The following is a 19,073-nucleotide window of genomic DNA, read 5'->3' as shown; positions in this document are numbered from 1 at the left end:
GATGTAGGTAGTGAACGTGTGTGCGTGTTCGGGAGACAGAAAGAAAACACACAGGCAAGAGCATCATACCTTCCAGCTTCATGAGATCGGGGCAGTAGTAATGGACTACAGTGAGCAGTGCAGCTCCATCACAAACATCCCTCATCAGGTCTTCCAGCAATGGAAAGAAGGGCAGCTGTCGACCGGAAGCGTGTTCCCGACGATACCGTACCTAACCACCAGGGGGAGAGAATCAGGGTTTTATGAGAAGAAAAGCCACAACACACATCCCTGGAACTACCAGTCAGTGGCACGACACAAAACATCCTACATGGAGTGACTAATATCACAAATACAAATCTCTTTCACATCACAGTAACATCTGATGTGTAAGTTTTTCTTCCAGTTAATGTTAGAACTAATTTAAGCATCAGATCAAGGTTCTCCCCAATGGTTTCACAGTAAAAGGGCATTTGTTATGAGAGCACCAGTTAAAGGCTTCATTTAAATTGATCAACAGCACGTTTAGTGAAGTCTGTTAAAGATGGTTCCGAATGACAAAAACCCCAGAGGCACCATGATCACCCAATCGAGGGAGAATCCTTGAGACCTGGTTAACTGTGAGAAGATGAAGGTGAAGGTGTTAAAGAGCAGTGACATGAAGAGCACAGACTAAAAGATCAGTTTTCCATTGACTTTAATGACAAGCAGACCACCAGCAGTGAAAACCAGTGAAACCAGGTAACACGAACCAGCTGACCCAAATGTCAACAGCTTTAATCACTGGCTCACTTTTTGTGAAACAAGTGTATCATTAATACAGAAACTCAGCCTCCCAAGTCACATTTATTTGAATGCCTACTCTTTGAAGCTGGTAATCATTTCAGGAACTCACTGAGGAAATTGAATAGCAACAAGTTAATTAAATGAAACAGACAAATGCACACCCATTTTAGAAGCTAAAAATGAAATCACATACATCCAGACCTGACAGAAGGCCCAAGTACAATGTACTAACTTGTAGTGCTACATTTACCTCCATGTTAGAAAGAGGGCAACTCTGCAAACTAGAACAGGGAAAACTAGAACTGGAAGGTGATTATTATTATCATTATTATTATTATTATCATCCTATGTGCACATGTGTGTACACATGTCCCACAAATGCCGCTTAATTTAGTGGGCAAAACTGAAGCTATAACCTTTTCCAGATATAATATTAAATTTCGACTTAGAAGGAGATGACACATAATAAATTCAAGCATAGTTCCACATTTAGTTATACTAACAGCTAGGGCTGTGCGATATGACCCAAATCTCATATCCCGGTATAAGACATCTATCGTCCTGATAACGATATAACTCACCATAATTTAACATTTTCTGTAAATTCTGTGAATCTCGGGCAGCTCGACTTGCGTGAAGTGTTTCCAGCTGGGTGTAGTGTACCTGGAGTCGAGTGTTTTAACTGATGCGTGAAACTATATATTTTTCAACATAAGTTGTAACGGCCGCCGTTTTCTTCCTATTTTTTAGCACCTGACGGTTCTGTTTTTGCTTCTCATCCGTCAATATTCTGCATACTATTTCACGTGATTCAGTTTATTTTGAAAAGTCTCAACAGGATCTTGAGCTTTATTGTGAAAGGTTTATGTGGAAAATAAACAAGCGGACACGCGATGGTTTTACCGTCGTTGTTGCTAACGACAACGCATAAAAACAGGCGCTTGACCGTCCGTAGTGTGGTTATATTAAATATAACAGAAAGAGAGAAATTAATATAGCCACTACAGTGACCATCAAAACGATGAAAAAATATTGCTGTAAACAGTTTATTTTGCGACACCACGAAACAAACGATAGCGTAAAATGAAACGATAGACGTTTTGATATCGTCATCCGATATATATCGTTATATCGGACAGCCCTACTAACAGCCTTCACCAAAACAGCCAACTTTATACTGTATAGCTTTGCCTAATTAATTTAAAATATATTCCATTAGAATTCAGAAAATCCAAAATGGCTTGAATTCTCAGAAATATATATAGTTTAAATCCAAATTCAAGTCCAGAGATTCTAGGCACTACTTAGAGTAAATAAAACACAACACAACCAAAAAAAAATATTGTAATCAGCATAAAACAGCTTAAAATGAACTTTAATCTCGCTCATGGAGGGTATTCCACAAAACTATGCTGGGGCAGTTGTTGTCACAAGTCACGGGTGAAACTAACAACCAAACAAGAAGCTGTACTACAGGACAAGTTCTACGTTAGTGAGTCTCCTGACTAGGAAGGATCACTGTACCGCTTCGGAGAGTTCCTCTGGCCCCAGCATGCAGTGGGCCAGCTCGTGCATGACATCAGGCTGATACACATAGAGCAGAGATACTGTCAGGAGATTGTGGGCATATAGGAAAACAGTGCGTGAGAGCGGAAGAGAGAAACTGGAGGGAGAATGACAAAGCAGATCAGTGAGAGAATGTGGCCAGTAATGGGTCTGCAAAGCAAAGGAGAGGTGTAGGCATGAATTTTTCTCATATTCTCACTAGGCAAGCAAATACCACACACATCTGCGCACAGAGAATCCACATGGCCTACTTGAGCTTGAAATGAGGTAGCACACATTGCATAGCTTAGAGAAAAAAAAAGTTTGGACACAAAGGTTAGAATAACCTTACACCTTAGTGACATATTTGCCACAAGGGGGAAAAAAAAGAAACAAACTAGCTGTCAGCCTTCTCCCCCCTGCTGACACGCTGGCTACATGTAGCACGTAATGAGCTTGAATGAGCCATGGAGGAGTGTGCGCACACATCAACACAGAACTATGCGTGCAAAGGGCAGAGGGGGAAGAAAATGGGGTTATGGGGCCTGGCATCCAACTTACAGGGACTAGCTTCCAATACCATTTGGAGGGAGACTATCCAGTTTGCAGGGATAAGAGAAGGGGGAAGGAGGGACAGATGAGGAACAGGAGCAGAAAGATTAACACGTCAGAGGTCAGAGACAAAAGGATTGGATCTGCTTCCAGTTTAAACAGATAAGAGTAGAGGAAGGTCAGAACAACATCAAAACGCCATTAGGGAGAAACATTCATGTGAGCGCTAAGGATGCTGTTGCTGTTTTGAAACAAGTGATTGCTTGACACACCTGGATAAGACATTTCTAATAAACGAACCTATTTTGAGTGGCTTTACCTTTTGATGGCTAGGGGACTCCAGTGGGTGGTGCTTGACTTTGTGCTCCCTTTCTGCAATCTCCCTCATCTTCATGTTTACCTGCAGAAGAAAAAAAAAGAATAAAAAACAATTATTAGTATGTTTGCATGGAGTCAATAAACCACACTACAGAATGGTAACAGAGGGCTAGGAACCGGTTATCAACTATCTGGCGACCACTGAATGCAAATGGAAACTGCATATTAAGCAACTGGTTGGAAAATTGTTCCTGCGAGTTGCTGGCTGACAGTGGATGAAATCATTGACAAAGAGGATGTAGCAACAAAAACCTCCTTGTGGATATTTTGATTGCAAATAGATTTCTATGCTTGCCTGTAGTTTGCTTGAATGACATCTGTAGTGAAATTTGAAAAAGTGTGATGCAAGGCAGAAACAAAACATTCACTTAATAAAAAATAAAAGCTGCACCCCAGCCTATAACCAAAACATTTCAAACGGCAAAACCTTTCATTTGAAAGCAACTTGTTTCAGTTTCAGGTATGCGGTGCACTTTTCACAAATTCACAACAGCTTGGTAAGTAATCCGTACAAATGATAGATAACCACGGCAATCTGCTAGGGACAAAATATTTGTAAAGAGGTTGCCATATACTTTTTTGCGATAGGTTTCATGCTAATAGTGGCCAGTAACCTTAGAGAAGAGCTTTCTGGATACAGCAGTTAGTTAGTGAGGCATTTGGAGCAAAATTAAACAACTGCCTAGTCAGAAATTGCTAATCAGGTCAGAATTTTCTTGACGCAAACTTGACAATGTTAGAACAAATTGGTTTTCTGAAATTTAGTCTAAAAAAATGTAATCCATTTAAATATTGCGCTAGTAGACTAAAGAACATATTCTTAGTCTCATGAACAAGGAGATTTATATCACAGTTAATATCAGAATAATTCGATTAAAATTTCCAAGATGATAAAAACAAAATGTGCATTCTGGCAGATTAATGTGGAAAAAATATTTTAGGATTATATCCCCCATAGACTGACAATGTTCTTTCAAAAGACAACTACAACATGAACTTGAGTCTGTGCGTGTAACAGACCTAGACTCCTGTCTATTGGACTATATCCAATCACCAATGACATAAGTGGACCACTTTATTCAGAGCCCCAGGAATAAAGCCAGCTGGATTTTAGAGGATAAAAAGCCTAAACAAGATTTGTTGTGAAAGAGTTTAATAATAATAATGATAATATCCTGCTGTGTGTCTTATCTGGGTCATGAGTGTCTATACCTTGTTGATCCAGAAAACCATAGCATCCTCCAGGTCAAAGGGCAGCTCCTTAGAGGCACTGAAGGTAGAGAAGCGCTTGACAGAGGCCACCACTTTCTCTATGCTGATCATCTCCACTGTGTAAGCCATCATCAGGGCATCGATCATGGGCATGTGAGCACTCTGAGTGAAAGTCAAGAGCAGAGCACATGGCAGTTCAATCCTGCTGTATTTTTTTCAGATTCCAATGCAAACAGGCAGAAATTTTAAAGTTCCCAAAACATAAAACATTTGTTAAAACAAGTGTTACGTAGATGATTATAGGGAACCTAAGCACCTATAGCAGGGTTCTTTTAACATACACTTTTCTAAATTAGCACAATCATCACCGATGCAGCAGAACAAGAGGTATTTTTTTTGGTAATCATTTACAGTTTTCAAAGACACTAAAAGCCACAAAACACTCAGTATTTCACTTCTATAAAATATGCAACTGCTTGGAAAGAGAAGAAAAACTAAATGTTGCAGCCATTAACCTTTTTAATTTTAATGTTCCTTGTCTCATAACACCATATGTTAAATTATCATAAAAACTACATATTAATGCTGGGTGTCATCATTCATTGCCTAATTTCGTCGCACCATCCCACAGACACAGGAAAATCTGGATTGGATTGTTTGGTTTTTTTTTGTTTTTTTTGGTAGGGATTTTCTCATCTCAAACTGAGATGAGAAACAGCCCGAGACGCTTCTCGTCTTCCACCCGTCTCCTTTTTGTGTGTTAGTCTTTCTTCGTATCAACTTTGATGTCAAAACTGTTTTATTTATTTATTTTTCTTACTTGAGTCACAGCGAGTGTCTGAGAGGAAACGATATTCAGAACCTCCACTGTTTCTGCTGGAGCGTTGCTGTTTTTTTGTTCGCTTTTTTTAACTGTCATCACTTTGGTGGGAACACCTTAGAAAGCCGTCCCTTTTCTGGGATCCTCTTTAGACACAACTGATTCTGTTTCTTCACTTGGACTTTCTCCTTCTTTATTGCCATAGCGCTCCAGGGTTCTCTCACGTCACATAGTTTATCACACTTCAAACATTTCTTTTGGAGCCTTAACAGAGCTTTTCTATATATGCTTTAGTAATCCACAACTCATCTTCCATCCATTCATGCAGCACCTATATTGTTTTAAAAGTTAGTAATGACTAAGCATCCTGCTATTTAACAACCACTAACATCTGCGAATGCACAGCATAGACTTCTTAAATAATGTTGCTATCCATGGCTTCAGTGGTACGGCCATGAGGTTCTTAAACAAGTGTGAAGCTTTAAATAACCACAATGGCTTAATCAAAGCTGAAGTCTCTCAGTCGGCACAGTAGGTGTCCAATGTTAAACCCGCTCTTCAACTCCTAATGCAATCAAGAGGCCCAGCAGGGGCATCCCATCACCCAGCGAGCCGACAGCTGATGCCTAAAAGTCAAAATATTGATCCTTGATGGTCAGAGTGCTAATTAGATCCAATCAAATACCAGGGAATCTTAAATTCCCTTTGGCTAGTGAATCTTTATTTTGTAAAAGTCCACTACTAAGTATTGTTACTTATGTAAAACATCATAGGCAGCACCTGAAACTATAACAAAACTATTACAAAACACATATATAACAACACACACAAGTTTCAAGCAGTGCTTTGTGCAACACACTGCTAGCTTAATCCAATTGGTGATGGAAGTGCACAGAGATTAGGCTTGTTAACATAACAAATGAGAGCTATTCAGAGCTTTCTCCACTGCATGACCTACATGAACACAAACAACACTAAAATACACTTCCAAACAAACTAACATGGTATTGTCTGAGACATGGAAAAGTTAACAAAACAAAGTAGGAATGACTATTGTGCATACGGGAATCTAAAAACTGCTTAGCTCTGGTAGCTCTTGGTCTCAAAATCAGACTAAAACGTTTTCATGAAAGAAGCCAACTAAAGGGTAGGGCTGACCTAAATACCATTTTGGGGGCTTTTAGGGTTTGTTGAGAATTATTTGCAAACATCTGAATCTTTGAACACTGAGAGAATCATAGAGCGAGGTCTGGGGACAGAGGCAACCACTGTACCTACAACAGTTTTAGGAGCCCTTTTAGTTTTTTTTGGTTCAAATGCTTCCTTGGACACCAATGAACATAACATAACATAATAGGCCAAGGGGTAAAAAACGTAAACATTTGTCGATGGAGTGAGACTTTTGCTCTAATTTGCCAAATCAGGCAGCTCTCTTGGCTGAACCACACTTATTACTTACAACAGTGTAAAGGGTAAGAAAGACAGCCCTTTCATTTTTGTTCTGCATGTGGGGCAGGAAAACCCTGACTAAATTATCCAAAATTTAAAATGGCTCAAAGTCTTAGCAGGATATAATACTACAAGAGCAGAGAGGAAACCCCCCCAAAAAGAAGCCAATATTATTCTTTACCCTAACTACACTATAAATAAAGCCCATTGATTCTGAACAAATACATACTGAATTCAATTTAAAACATCCAATGTGGTCTGCAGAAAACAACAAAACATATTTAAACTTGACATTAAATAACATCAAAATAGCATATTTAGGATACATGAAAGTGTAAGATGTTCAGTCTTTTGTTCTCCTATAACACCATGGCCTTCAACAATGCAGCATGTAGCCCCATGTGGAGCAGGGGCTGCTGGTGCCCCAAGCTCTCTGTGTACACACTGACCATGTGTGCGCACACACACTGTAGTATAAATTGGTCTACAACAAAGGGTAGCTTCACAGGATTTTTCAAGCCCCAGCTGTTTCCCAAAAAAGAGACAGGCAAGGTGCAGAGGAAGTGCCTGTAGGTGTAGGATCCCCTTCATTTAAACAGACACACAAAGTAGGAAAACACAGGTTGCTATGGAAACACCTTGTCAAGTCAGCAATATGGCAGTGGGGGTTTCAACAGTCTGTCACAGATAAGTGGTGTCCTGTTCAGGATTTTCTGACATCCTCACTTGGCTTTGTGTCTGGCCGCTTACATACCGGCCTGCCTGGATTATTGTATCAGACTGCTGGGAGGAAAAGCAGACGTACATCACTTAGGAGCCAGCCTGCAGAGGAAAGGCCTGCTCAACACCACTGCTGGTTTCCATGGTAACAAAGGGGTAGGAAGTAGGGAGATGTCTAAGAGCAAATGAGGCTGTTGGTGTTCATCCTATCCTGTGTGAAGTGCTCTTAGTTAAAGTGTGATACATCGTATTTCATCACCAAGGGTTCTGCATTCATTCACACGGATCTGCCATGGTGACTCAAGCTGTGCAGATGTGGAAACAATGCAGAGGGCATTTAACCTCATTATGAGGTGATCTGTGAAAATCTTACAAGGATTACACTTGCCTCAAGACAACTAAATGGGTCAACAGGGCAAGTAACCAGTCACCAACATCTTTACCATTTTGCTAAGTAGAAAGCTTGAGAAAGGGAGGACAGCTAGGCTGGATAAGCATTTAAACTGAGCGTTTAGGGAGCTTTTCCAACAGATGGATGAAAATGAAGGTGAGAAAAATACCAGACACAATGAATTCATTTCAACAAGGTATTAACACAAGAGCAAACCTCTTAATGCTAATGCCCCCCACTCTGAGGGAGCACAGAGATCAGTTTATTTAGCAGGATTTCTATTTTTTAGTGATCCAGCCAAGGAGAGGGGAGAGTCATTTTACAAGTATGTTGCCTCTTGCATATGATTGCAGCAGTGATTGGAAAACTGACCAATAACACTTTATGTTAGACACTGAGAACAGGGACCGCCATCCAAATGCAAAAAATAAATAAAAAATAAAAAAAATCATAGTGCATCTCTCTTACTCCTTAGTTGCTCACGTCAACTTGAGCTATCACACATTATGTTTGATTTATGTACATTTAATGAAAGTTTACTTGTTAAAATATGGGTCAAAGGGATGTACTACAAATCAAATTCACCATAGCCAGGCTTTTTTGTGTTAGCTGGATCACCAAAACCCTATACTGCTTTCCTAGATAACGAGTATCGCAGTAGAGGTCATCGACTTTACCTGTTAACCCAGGCTTTCTAATTTAGGATTTGTGTATGGAGTAAGAGTCAAATGACCTCTCAGCAAACAAATAAATTACAAATTTTACAGCATGCTTCATTCAGAGGTATTAGAAAGGCCTACCTCAAAAGTTTGCATGTAAGGAATGTATTTCTTCCTCAGAGAATATATAAAGTGTTTAGAGGCCACTAAAAAAGCAGCGCATTAAAAATATGTTAATCAAAGCTGATTTTTAACCTCGACACTGAACATACACAAGGCCACAAATTTACTGAATATGAGATAACTGCATCAGTTAGTGTTGGTTGTTGACAAAGATTACCTAATGTCAATTTCAGTTTCGAAGACCAGAATTATCTCTAACTTCTATATTTCCAGGTATACTTTAGAATGATTCAAATAAAAGAAAAAAGAAAAAAACAAAACAAAACAAAATAATGTAAACAGTGCAAATTATTCATTTATACCAATGGTGGAATTTCATATTTGAAAATGTTTAAACTGGTGCTGCTTCACTCTGCTTTTATCAACACAAGTTGTAGCCATATTATTTAAATAAATGTATTTATACGTATTGTCAGTTAAGAAGTGAATGGGGACCTTTGTGTTTAACTAGCCAATTCAATGACCAAAGAGTTGCAGGATTACACTGTGCAGGAGTGCCAATTAAACTGTGATTAAAATTGCAGTGTCTGCCCACCTTTCAAAGATAACCTTGATGGCATTCTGTCACTGTTGCGGGATTTGACCAAATTATTAATTTGATTATGCCCAACTCTGCTTCTGGATAATTCTAAAATTACCAACTTCTTTCAGATTTAGTAACCAAAATGTCTACAGTGTTATCAATAACAACCAGTAGAAAAGAGTAAGCTCCTGCCTTAAATGAAATGCAATAACCAGTAATAATAATTACTGACAACTCACCTCTACCTCCTGTTGTATTTACATAAAAAACACGGTGGTTTATCTGATACTGTGGTATCATCTTTTAACATCACAGTGATGTTTATCTTTTAACTTGTGTAAAAAGAGCAAACTGTTAGTAAAGATATGAGTAACCTGTGAGTAGTGGAAAAAGACTCATTACAAAAGCATATATAGTATGAAATAAGTGCTTGTGTTAATTAAATTAACTGTGGCTAAACTCTTTCAAGACAGATTAAGGACAACAACACCTTTGCACAATGAAGAAAAGAAAAAAAAAAAAAAAATCACGCCCACACCTTTCACGGTAACCCCATACACACCTTACATGCCAGCAGTCAAATGTCACTTATCCATTTGAATAGATATGATGCAGGAAATATTCAAATATTCTGGACACTGTACTAAAAGCAAAGCATGCTTAAAACTCTTTACAAAGTGGATAATGTAAAGAATCTGCAAATGTTTTTGGTTTTATGTGCACTGACAGATGTTTTTAGGTTTGCTGGTATTGCTGGATAATAATAAAGGGACTACTAACTTTCACTGACTTCACTGAAGAAAGATAATGCATCTGAAGCAGGAAGAGCTCATCCCCTGATAGACAATCTGTGCTGCTGAGATACACTTTGTAATTGCTATTAGTTTCACGGCCTATATGAGCCTGCATGTGTCAGCTGATCAATAAAAGCATTAACATACCAGTATTATAGTACGTTTTAATTTCAAACCCAAGCAGCAGCTACATGTGAAAATAACAAATCAGCTCCTAAACTTATTTTTCCACAAATTCATTCATCACTAACCTGCTAGCCCCTGCCCTTCCGGTTTTGTGTTTCATTACTGGCTTTCAGGAGAGAAGATAGTTTACTTTAGGCTTTGGAGATCTACCACAAGGTGGAGGGCCAATCTAACAAGAACATGCAGCAGGTGGAGCCCTTCCTTATGTACTGCTACACCAGTTTACCATGTGTCAAGCAGAACAAGTACTACTAACTGTCCATCGACTGGACAGGAGACTCACTAGACAGGCAGGTGACAATATTAGGTGTTATTGCCACAAAATACTGCAAAATTTGAGAGGATTTTGGACTCACCATTTTGATCGGCATACAGGCCAGGTCCCCCTCTGTAACAGGTGTGTCATCACTCTCCACCACATAAATGCCCTTCCTGGACAGAGCTTGGATGACAGACATGTGGGACTGAAGAGACGCTGCCTGCTCAGTTTTGAGGATGAGGGCACACACACGGCAGTAAAGCTCACAGGACAGCAGCAGACGAATGACAGGTGGCTTGATGTGTTCCTGGTCATACTGGTCTGTATAGAACGGGTCCCTTAAGTCCTCTGGAATATGGTCTGCAATGGAGAGAGTGTTTGAGGGGGAAGTCAGTGCCCAAAATACAGGAAACATCCTGAAGCAGTATGTGAGGTTAACACTAGGTCAAACTATACATGGACTGAAGACATACAAAAGCTGGTTAAGATAACATACAAAATACTACATGAAAAAGCAGCCACAGCTCTGACTGCTTTATCTACAGGCTACAGTAATGTGACAAAGCCCAGTGCTTTCCATGTAATATTTGTTCTATACCACTATTAGTTTACTTGTAGCAAACATGAACTTTTGTAATTGCAAGTTACAAAGCATTTCCTCAGGAGCGTATCAGGGAAACAGATCCTTGGTAAGCCAAGACCTCAGTGAGACTTCTCAGGTGACACTGTGGACTTTGCCAGCATTAATTCAACAGTGCTGCAGCACAAAAGCCCCCCCCCCCCCCCCGAAACCCACAAAAAAAACCCAGTTGACCTACAGAGACATTTCTGTTGCTTTGAATATGAAGTCATTCTCAAAAACAGAAACCACAGCCATATACGGGCATGAGACAAAGCGGCTCTCTCAAGGCATGCACAAACTACATTTTTACTGTAAGGTAAACCAGACACAGGAATAAAATGAGTGTAAAGGCATGTGCAAACCTGTCCAAATTCAAAACAGAACAGGGACATGATTGAAATGACCCTGTTCTGTAAAATCTGTTCTTAACGCTGTCTGAGCCCCAGTAATACGGCATGAGCTATGTGTGTGTGTTGTGTTCTTAGCCTCTGCACTGACTGACAGGATAAAGGGAGCCACTCGTCAGCAATCTCCTATTCACAAAAACTGGATGGTGGGTAGATTCTAACAACTGGTTTAATGGATGATGAAGTACCAAGGGCAAAAGAAGAACTGTAAAAGCAGGCAGGGTACATATGTACAGAGCCTTTGAGAAGAATGTAAATTCAATAAAATTTTAAGGAAAGAATAATTCCTTAATAAATCAGATGCAGGCTTTCTTTTCCAATTTCTTTTCCAATGGTCAAGAATAAGAGAATTTTTGCAGAGATAACCAATATAAATGACTAATTTATTACTATACTGACTGTAAAAAATGTGTGCCTGAATACTGATTCCAAAAAAAACCCCAAAAAACCCAACAACAACAAAAACCCCAAAGACTTGAGGAAATTTTAATTATAATGAGGACTTGATTATTTTACTTAACATCACAGGTTGGGGGTTCCTAAATTGCATCAAAATGCAAAATGCAAAATATGTTTTTTCTACTCTCCTCTCTTGTGATGTTAAATTTGTTTCTGCCCCTCCCTGAGCACACACCCTGACTTCACACAACCTCTCACCATCTTGTCATTTGGTGATGAAACTTATGAAGTAATTAGGAGCTTTTGTTCTCATGCATCAAATCTGATAATGTAGAAATATGACCAAAAACTTGTATCACAGGGAAGTGCAGCTTTAAAACCTATTTTGAACTTTTTGTCCCAAACCTAGCAAAAATCATTTTGTCTCTAGGTAAAAAGACCCACTGGCCCTGCTAGTTACCTGAGCTCCAGTCAGACCAATCAGAAGCAATAGAAATAAAGCAAAATAAGCTAAACAGCAATCGCAAGTTATGTTGGTGAATTTCCTCTCTGTTCTTGGCCCCTTCCTAGCTAACATTTTTCAGCATGCTGTTCAATGGTATAATTTTAAAAATAAAACAGTTTGTGCCACAATGTTTGTCCTGTTAGTTGAACATTAGTTGTGGGCTGTTACCTGTTGTCTTGTAGTCATCTATTTGATTCATACCACTATAACAATGAGTAAGAAGGTGGTACAAGTTCATCAGGGCTATGATATAGTAATATAAGGCACTTGAAAGAAAAAAACAACAATAGCTGCTGTATTTGTCCACTAATATAGTAGTTTATATATCTGGTATCCTGCCCAGAACATGATGAACATTTGTTGTTGTGTAAAAATAAACTGCAAAGAAGTATTAAATTTAAAATCGCAGTTTTAATATATTTGCCATCCCGTCCTTATTTCAGTAGCTGCTCAGATCATATCGATCCTGTAATCTGCATTCTGCATGCATCACTGAAACACAGGCCAACATGCTGCCAACCCCCATAAGAAATGAAGACGTCATTGCACAACAATAATCTATTACACCAAACACCCAGCAGTTTTGATCATTCCTAAAGAGCAGTGTTTGAGTATATAAACAAACAGTAACATTGGAGTAACTGTGTGTGAAAACAAAAGAGTCTGGTCAGGGCGAGTCTTCACGTTTGAATACATTCAACAGACACTGATGTCATGTGGCAGCTGCCCCCCTGTGTTCCTATTACCCAGAGCCAGGCTGACAAATTTACTAACTGGGATGGGGTGGAGCTGGAGAACCTGGCCTGGCAACAAGACCCAGCAAAGTCAGCCAACCAGGACCAGGACTATACCATGGTCAGCACAAGCAAACATGGGCAAGAACCAGTACTGTGCATGCAGCCATCACAAGTTCTAACCCTCGCTGGTGTTGTGTCTGGCTGTCTGACACGCATGTTGCCAGCAGCTGTGGCAAACATAGAGGGTAGTAAGGACAGGAGACCATATTGACAAATACAACCTTGTGCAAGGAGGAGGGGAACCAGACAGGTGAAAACAAACTAGATGAAAACTAGATGACCCCAACATCCAAAGATTGTTATACTCTTTACAATGAAATTACATCACAGCTCTTTAGGCTGTTTCTCTCCGTCAGCCAGTGAACAAGCCAAGCAAACAAGAGTACACTGTAGCAAAGACCAGATGAGCCATAGGGTGAAAATAAAATGGCCCTAATTTATTGAGTCCCCATGGGAAAAGGCAATTGTGACTGCAGCTGAGAGTTCCCTCCTTCTGGGCCACCAAAGAACTGGGGCTGCTTTACACTTTCCATTGTAACAGAAAAGGATCTCCACCCAAGTTTGTGTGTGGTGCATCATTTTTGTCCTTAGGAAGTGGCTTTTAAGCACCATCTTTCAGACTGCATCGTTAGCCAAGACCTATGATGACAGACAGTGAAATGACAGAGCAGACTCCTACAAGCCTTGATATGAACTCAGACAAAAGTATGAGCCTTAGTAATGAACCTTAAACAAAGAGGGCTTTAGAGCAAAATGCTGGCCTTAAAAAAAACAGGCAATGGAGACAATAGTTTTCCATCCATAACCCAGATTACCTTTGAATATCCAATCTTGCTGTCATTTGTTTAGAATGAATGCACCACTGGCATTAGGAAATCTGAGTAATGACCACAAATATAAAGAGACCACAAAATACAAAGGAAAGCTTGTAATAAGCCTCTGAAATAATGGTCAGAGACTAAACTGAGCCAGCACACATGCAAAGCAGTGAATGGAGGGATTTATGAATCAGATAGCTGAGGTTTATATTATATATAACCAACTTCAACAACTATGATAAGGAAACACCCTGCAGTACATAAAAAAGGTAACTAGCAGTCCTTCAAAGATGTCTTTAGTGAACCAACTTGTGAAATGCTGTCAGGCACTGGTGACTAATCAAGTACCAAAAAGTGAAAATCATTTCTGTTGGTAAATCTTTTACCAATCCAATAAAGCTTCTTTGAGAGAAATTAAGGGAACATTCACATATTATAGTTTCTCCTTGGATTTACTGGACTTAAGTAAGAAAATAGAAAAACTGGACAACATGACTGTAATGTTTCATAACGTGTGTGTTTGTCCGTCTACAGGACAGGTTTCCAATGCAACACTTTTTTTCCCCACAAGAGACCCAACTACTGGAGCATTCACATTTAACCGTTGAGCCGTTAAAAAATTTCTGATAAAAAGTGGGCTGTATGCTTAGATTAAACACTGATACAAAGTAGAGTCACCAAGCAATGTGGTGCATAGACTGCATGAAAGTCAACACATTTCCAAACTTCCTCAAGCATTAGTAGAAGCACAAAATCATGTATGAGCAGCTCATGTAAGTGTAAAGTGTAGATATCCCCACTGCAACCAGTGGGTCCAGTTTACCTTAAAGTCATCTCTTACTAAAAGGGTTCCATAGCATTTCTGTAACTCTCTCCTGTAAATTCATATATGGGTGAGCTCTCAATTAACTTAATTTCACATCATACCCACCAATTAATGTGGCATACATTTTCCATGATATAAAAGTGTCATATTTTAATATCAACAGCATAGGAATTTCTTGCGTGTACATTCCCTAGCATGCAAAACAAGACAATCCAGACATGTTAGACAGCCAGACCAGTGTGTCAGGCTTGACAATTTAGTACCTACAGACTAAGCTACATCAACAACCTTTAAACCTAAGCACAACACTATGCGAAATATGCAAGAAAACTGTTCACACATAAAGGTGGAACCAAGAAACTTGTTTTACTACTTGTGGGGAGGAGAAAACAAACAAACAAAAAAAAAAAAAACTGTCAAGTACAACCGAGCTAGGAAGGCACGTGACCAGTCATCAGTTGCAACCAAAAAGTAAACAAATCACTCAACTACGTATTACTGGAGCGCTTGCTAGTTTTGCTCCATATGACAGGATGAGCAAAATGGTGGCTTGAAATCACTCAATTACTGACACGGTTACATAACGAGCGGCCAAGGACATGATGCCAATCCAAATAGTGGTAAAACTGGGATTACAAAGCTCAACCCAAGACATAACATCCAAGTATTTTTCAGTTTAATTATTATGTGAAAATATTTTTGCAGGCTTCTAAAGAATTACAAGATTAAACCAGTTAAGTTATTGTTATACCTAAGTGTTAAGCAGTATGTTCTACTTTTACTTAAGGTTTCCAGGAAAAATGCTACCTACACTACATTTGTGATTACATTTTACTTAGGCTGTGTCACAACTATTGATCTCTATAATACTGGTGCTGCTGCTGCTGGAATCTTGAGGCAACAGATTCACAGGTCAAATTAGGTAGTCTGTCATCAATGACAGTAGTTCATTGGGAAAAAAAGGGATGGAAAATGTCCTTTGTTTTGTTTGCACCAACAAATTCTGCTGTCTGCAAGTTACAATTTTAGATAAAACGTTCAGTATTTTTATTTTGTATCATAAATATCATCACTGCAATTTCTTTGAAACATCGTAATATAATTTAGAGATTGTATCACCCACCCTTAGCTCCAACATGAAAACTTTTTTCTATACAAAACATATTGCAGAAAAGTATGTTTGACGGAGAACTTTAGCACAGAAGAGCAGCTGCAATTCAATTGTTTACAATATCATCAGAACAGTGCGGTGCACATGCAGCAGTTATGTATCAAAGCTCAGCAGACAGTGGTTGACTCAAATGTAGTCTTTGTGAAATAAATTGCAGAAGATTTTATATAACAATGTCTCCATAATTCCTTTTGCCACCTAACATAAAATATGCACATATCGTGAAATATTGACCAAGGATATCAACTGTACTAAAGGTAAACAGTAGTACTTTTTTAAAGGGTCCTAGTTCCACAACTTCACTAAAACAGATCCTAAAAAGCTTACCTTAAATTTCACATAACTCATTTCACCCTTAAAATGTATTCCACTCTTGGCAAAAGCAACCACAGACAAGGCAGGAAAACCTGCCCCTATCTGACAGAGTTACTAATGCCGATACAATCTCAACAGGCAGTGCGAGTGACTGGCAGTGCAGATCAGTATTTTCCATGCTCTGACTACAGTCAAACAGATATAGCCTAATCCTTAGTGCCTGTCATTCAGGCCGATTTGGGCTCAATCTCACTGGCCGCCCTACAAGAATGGAAGGATCTGGTGAGTCAGTATGGGAGTTCAGTTGCCAAGTGCCATGGGGGGAAACAGTTTTGGCTCAAGAGCACAGACACAAGTATTTCTTCCTCTTGGATTTTTGCTGTCAAAGTTTCGCTGCTGGAGCGCAACACAATCTGCTGACTATCACTGTAGAGAGCAGTAAACACAATGTGCCAACAACAACATCTGAAGTAACTGTGAGACATGACATTTGTGTAGCATGAATGCAAGTAAAATTACTTACCAATACCATAGGCTTTGGCAAACAGCCACCGTAGGTTGGCTGCTATTTTTGCTCTGGCGGAGTCATACATCTCCAAAGGTACCACGTCCATTGTGCCTTCTGCAACCCCGGCCAGTTCTACTGTTCTCTTAGTACTGTCCCCGCCAGCACACAAATCAACATCCATCTTTAACCAAAAAAACAAAAAACAAACAAAAAAAACACATTGTTAAAGACAAAATTATACAGGACATTATGCTGAGTAAGAGCCAATGCCAAATAATATGATATTAGCCAGGCATGATTTGCCAAGTGACAAATTCCTTTAAAATGACTCATAAGTGATTTTCTGATACATATTTAACTGAAATCTCACTGACTACAATGTTTGTTGCTTATCAACAGAATATGTTGTTTTTTTTTATTTCCTTCCTTTAGTGACCCATTAGAATTACATGTGGTCATTGAGACACAAGTGTCAAAGAGGCATTTCGCAGTCACTCATGATGTCAAACAGTAGACAATAGACTTGAGATTTCCAAGCAGCAACTATTTCTTAAATCACCTTGAACTGAAGTCATGGTGACTGCAAGAATGAATCTTTATGATCATTATGTACATTTTGACAAGCACACAGTTGACTGTACTATTGCACAACTGCAAAGCAAAGGATATGATGTTGGTTTAACCTTTGTGATCACAGTAAGTTTACTTGCAACAAGTACATGTAGACAAAAAGAATGTGATCAATCTTTGTCATAGTTTAGAAATTTGATACTCACGTCTACACTGTGCAACACAACTCTAGTAGCAGTTGCCAACTTTAGACAAAATGTATTCCACCTCAAATACAAACTTACAAATTACCAATGTCAGTCAGCCAAGCAGACTTGTGTTTTCTGATTAGTTAGATCAAAATCACAGCAGTTTCACTTTTAACTTCTTTGTCATATAGGTGTTCACCTTTTACTTGGACAACGGTTCGACAGGTTCTGACTGTCTTATCCTGTCAACAGCCTAAAAGGCAATACTAATTACATTAATAGGTTAATAGAAGGATACTGACTAAATTTAGTATGGTTTTGACAGAAAACTAGTGCACACCTGCTTATCACACATGAGTTCTAACGGATTTTTTCCGTTTGTCAGAAATCTAAAGTTCTCTTTGGTCATGAGTTTAAGTTATCGCATTACCTGTAAAAATATTAATAATAATAAACAAACCTGTAACAATTTCATTTACATTAACGGCCCACAACAGTATTGTAAACGCTGCAAGGCCATAACTAATGTTAACATACTTTAATACGTTAGCAGGCTAACGTTACGATAACGTTATTAACGGGATCAACCGTTAGCTGAAACAGTAAAGATTTTCTTAACATTTGGTCTACTAAGCGGCCATGCAATGAAACGCAAAGCCGCTAACTATCACCAGCTAACCGCTAGCTTGCTAGTGTGTGCTGTACAGCAGGACCACTCAATGGTCCCATGAATGACGTTAGCTAGCTGGCAAGACATTACCTTGAAAGGTGTGGTGTAAGTCCAAGTCACACTTTCGTTCCGTCGGGTAAACGGTTAACCAAGGACCTGTCTCAATAAACAGGAGCCTGCTATATAGAAAACACACCAGCGGCAGCGACGCATTATAGCCAGCTAATAATGCTAGCTTGGAGGCGAGTCGGTGTGGTCCCCTCCCAACAACAAGAACCGATCCGCGGCCTGTGTGACAACCGCTCCACGGCAGACTTTGGGCCGAAACAACACAGGGAGAAAACGGGAGGCTCACCAGTAAAAAAGTACAGCGTACGCGGGTCTTAAGGCTGGAAATCTATCTCAGTGTTAAACCCTCCATGTTAGATAAAAAATAAGCATACGTTTGGGGCTCGAGCAATGCAGCGAGGATCAGCAGTGTCTTCGCGCTCTGCCCATAGAAATGCAATTATTATCCCAGCCTTCCCAAACGCGCACAATGCGCATGCTTGATTAGCTTCCAGACTATACTCGTAATACTGGAAACTGAAATCCCGCCTTGCATCACAGCTATGCTTTTTACTATTAATATTACTTTTTAAAAATATCTTATTTTTAACTGGATTCATGCGCACTGCATTTTTGTAACATGAACTCCTAAAGAACCTGTTTAAATAATGTTAATCAATTTTTTTCTCTGATAGGTCTATTTAATTAACCCACAAGAACGTCAATTTAATTTCTCTTAAAAAATAATATTTCAACATGCACTTGCGTTAATATATGCATACATTTTTTCTTT

At 39.2% G+C, this 19,073-nt stretch overlaps 1 protein-coding gene across 6 annotated transcripts in view; it reads right to left on the bottom strand.

Annotated features, from left to right (window-relative positions):
* camsap1b (calmodulin regulated spectrin-associated protein 1b) overlaps positions 1–18,771 on the bottom strand; it is a 29,845-nt gene extending 11,074 nt beyond the window's left edge. For 2 of the 6 annotated variants that reach the window (XM_084946316.1, XM_084946318.1), the window contains exons 1-7: positions 18,323–18,771; positions 16,820–16,985; positions 10,534–10,796; positions 4,453–4,614; positions 3,182–3,262; positions 2,872–2,904; positions 70–211 (exon numbers count right to left, since the gene is read on the bottom strand). In XM_084946316.1, the coding sequence (XP_084802442.1) occupies positions 70–211; positions 2,872–2,904; positions 3,182–3,262; positions 4,453–4,614; positions 10,534–10,796; positions 16,820–16,985 (847 nt within the window). In that variant the 5' untranslated portion in view covers positions 18,323–18,771. Of the gene's footprint in view, positions 1–69; positions 212–2,289; positions 2,350–2,871; positions 2,905–3,181; positions 3,263–4,452; positions 4,615–10,533; positions 10,797–16,819; positions 16,986–18,322 lie in introns of all 6 variants that reach the window. The other 4 variants (XM_084946315.1, XM_084946317.1, XM_084946320.1 and 1 more) reach the window with 3 other exon arrangements.
* Between the last annotated feature and the right edge of the window lie 302 nt (positions 18,772–19,073).

The sequence above is a fragment of the Perissodus microlepis genome, chromosome 12 (genome assembly GCF_051167445.1).
Source record: "Perissodus microlepis isolate ML-2025 ecotype Zambia chromosome 12, ASM5116744v1, whole genome shotgun sequence".
Classification (NCBI taxonomy): domain Eukaryota; kingdom Metazoa; phylum Chordata; class Actinopteri; order Cichliformes; family Cichlidae; genus Perissodus; species Perissodus microlepis.
This window is presented reverse-complemented; position numbering and strand designations above follow the sequence as displayed.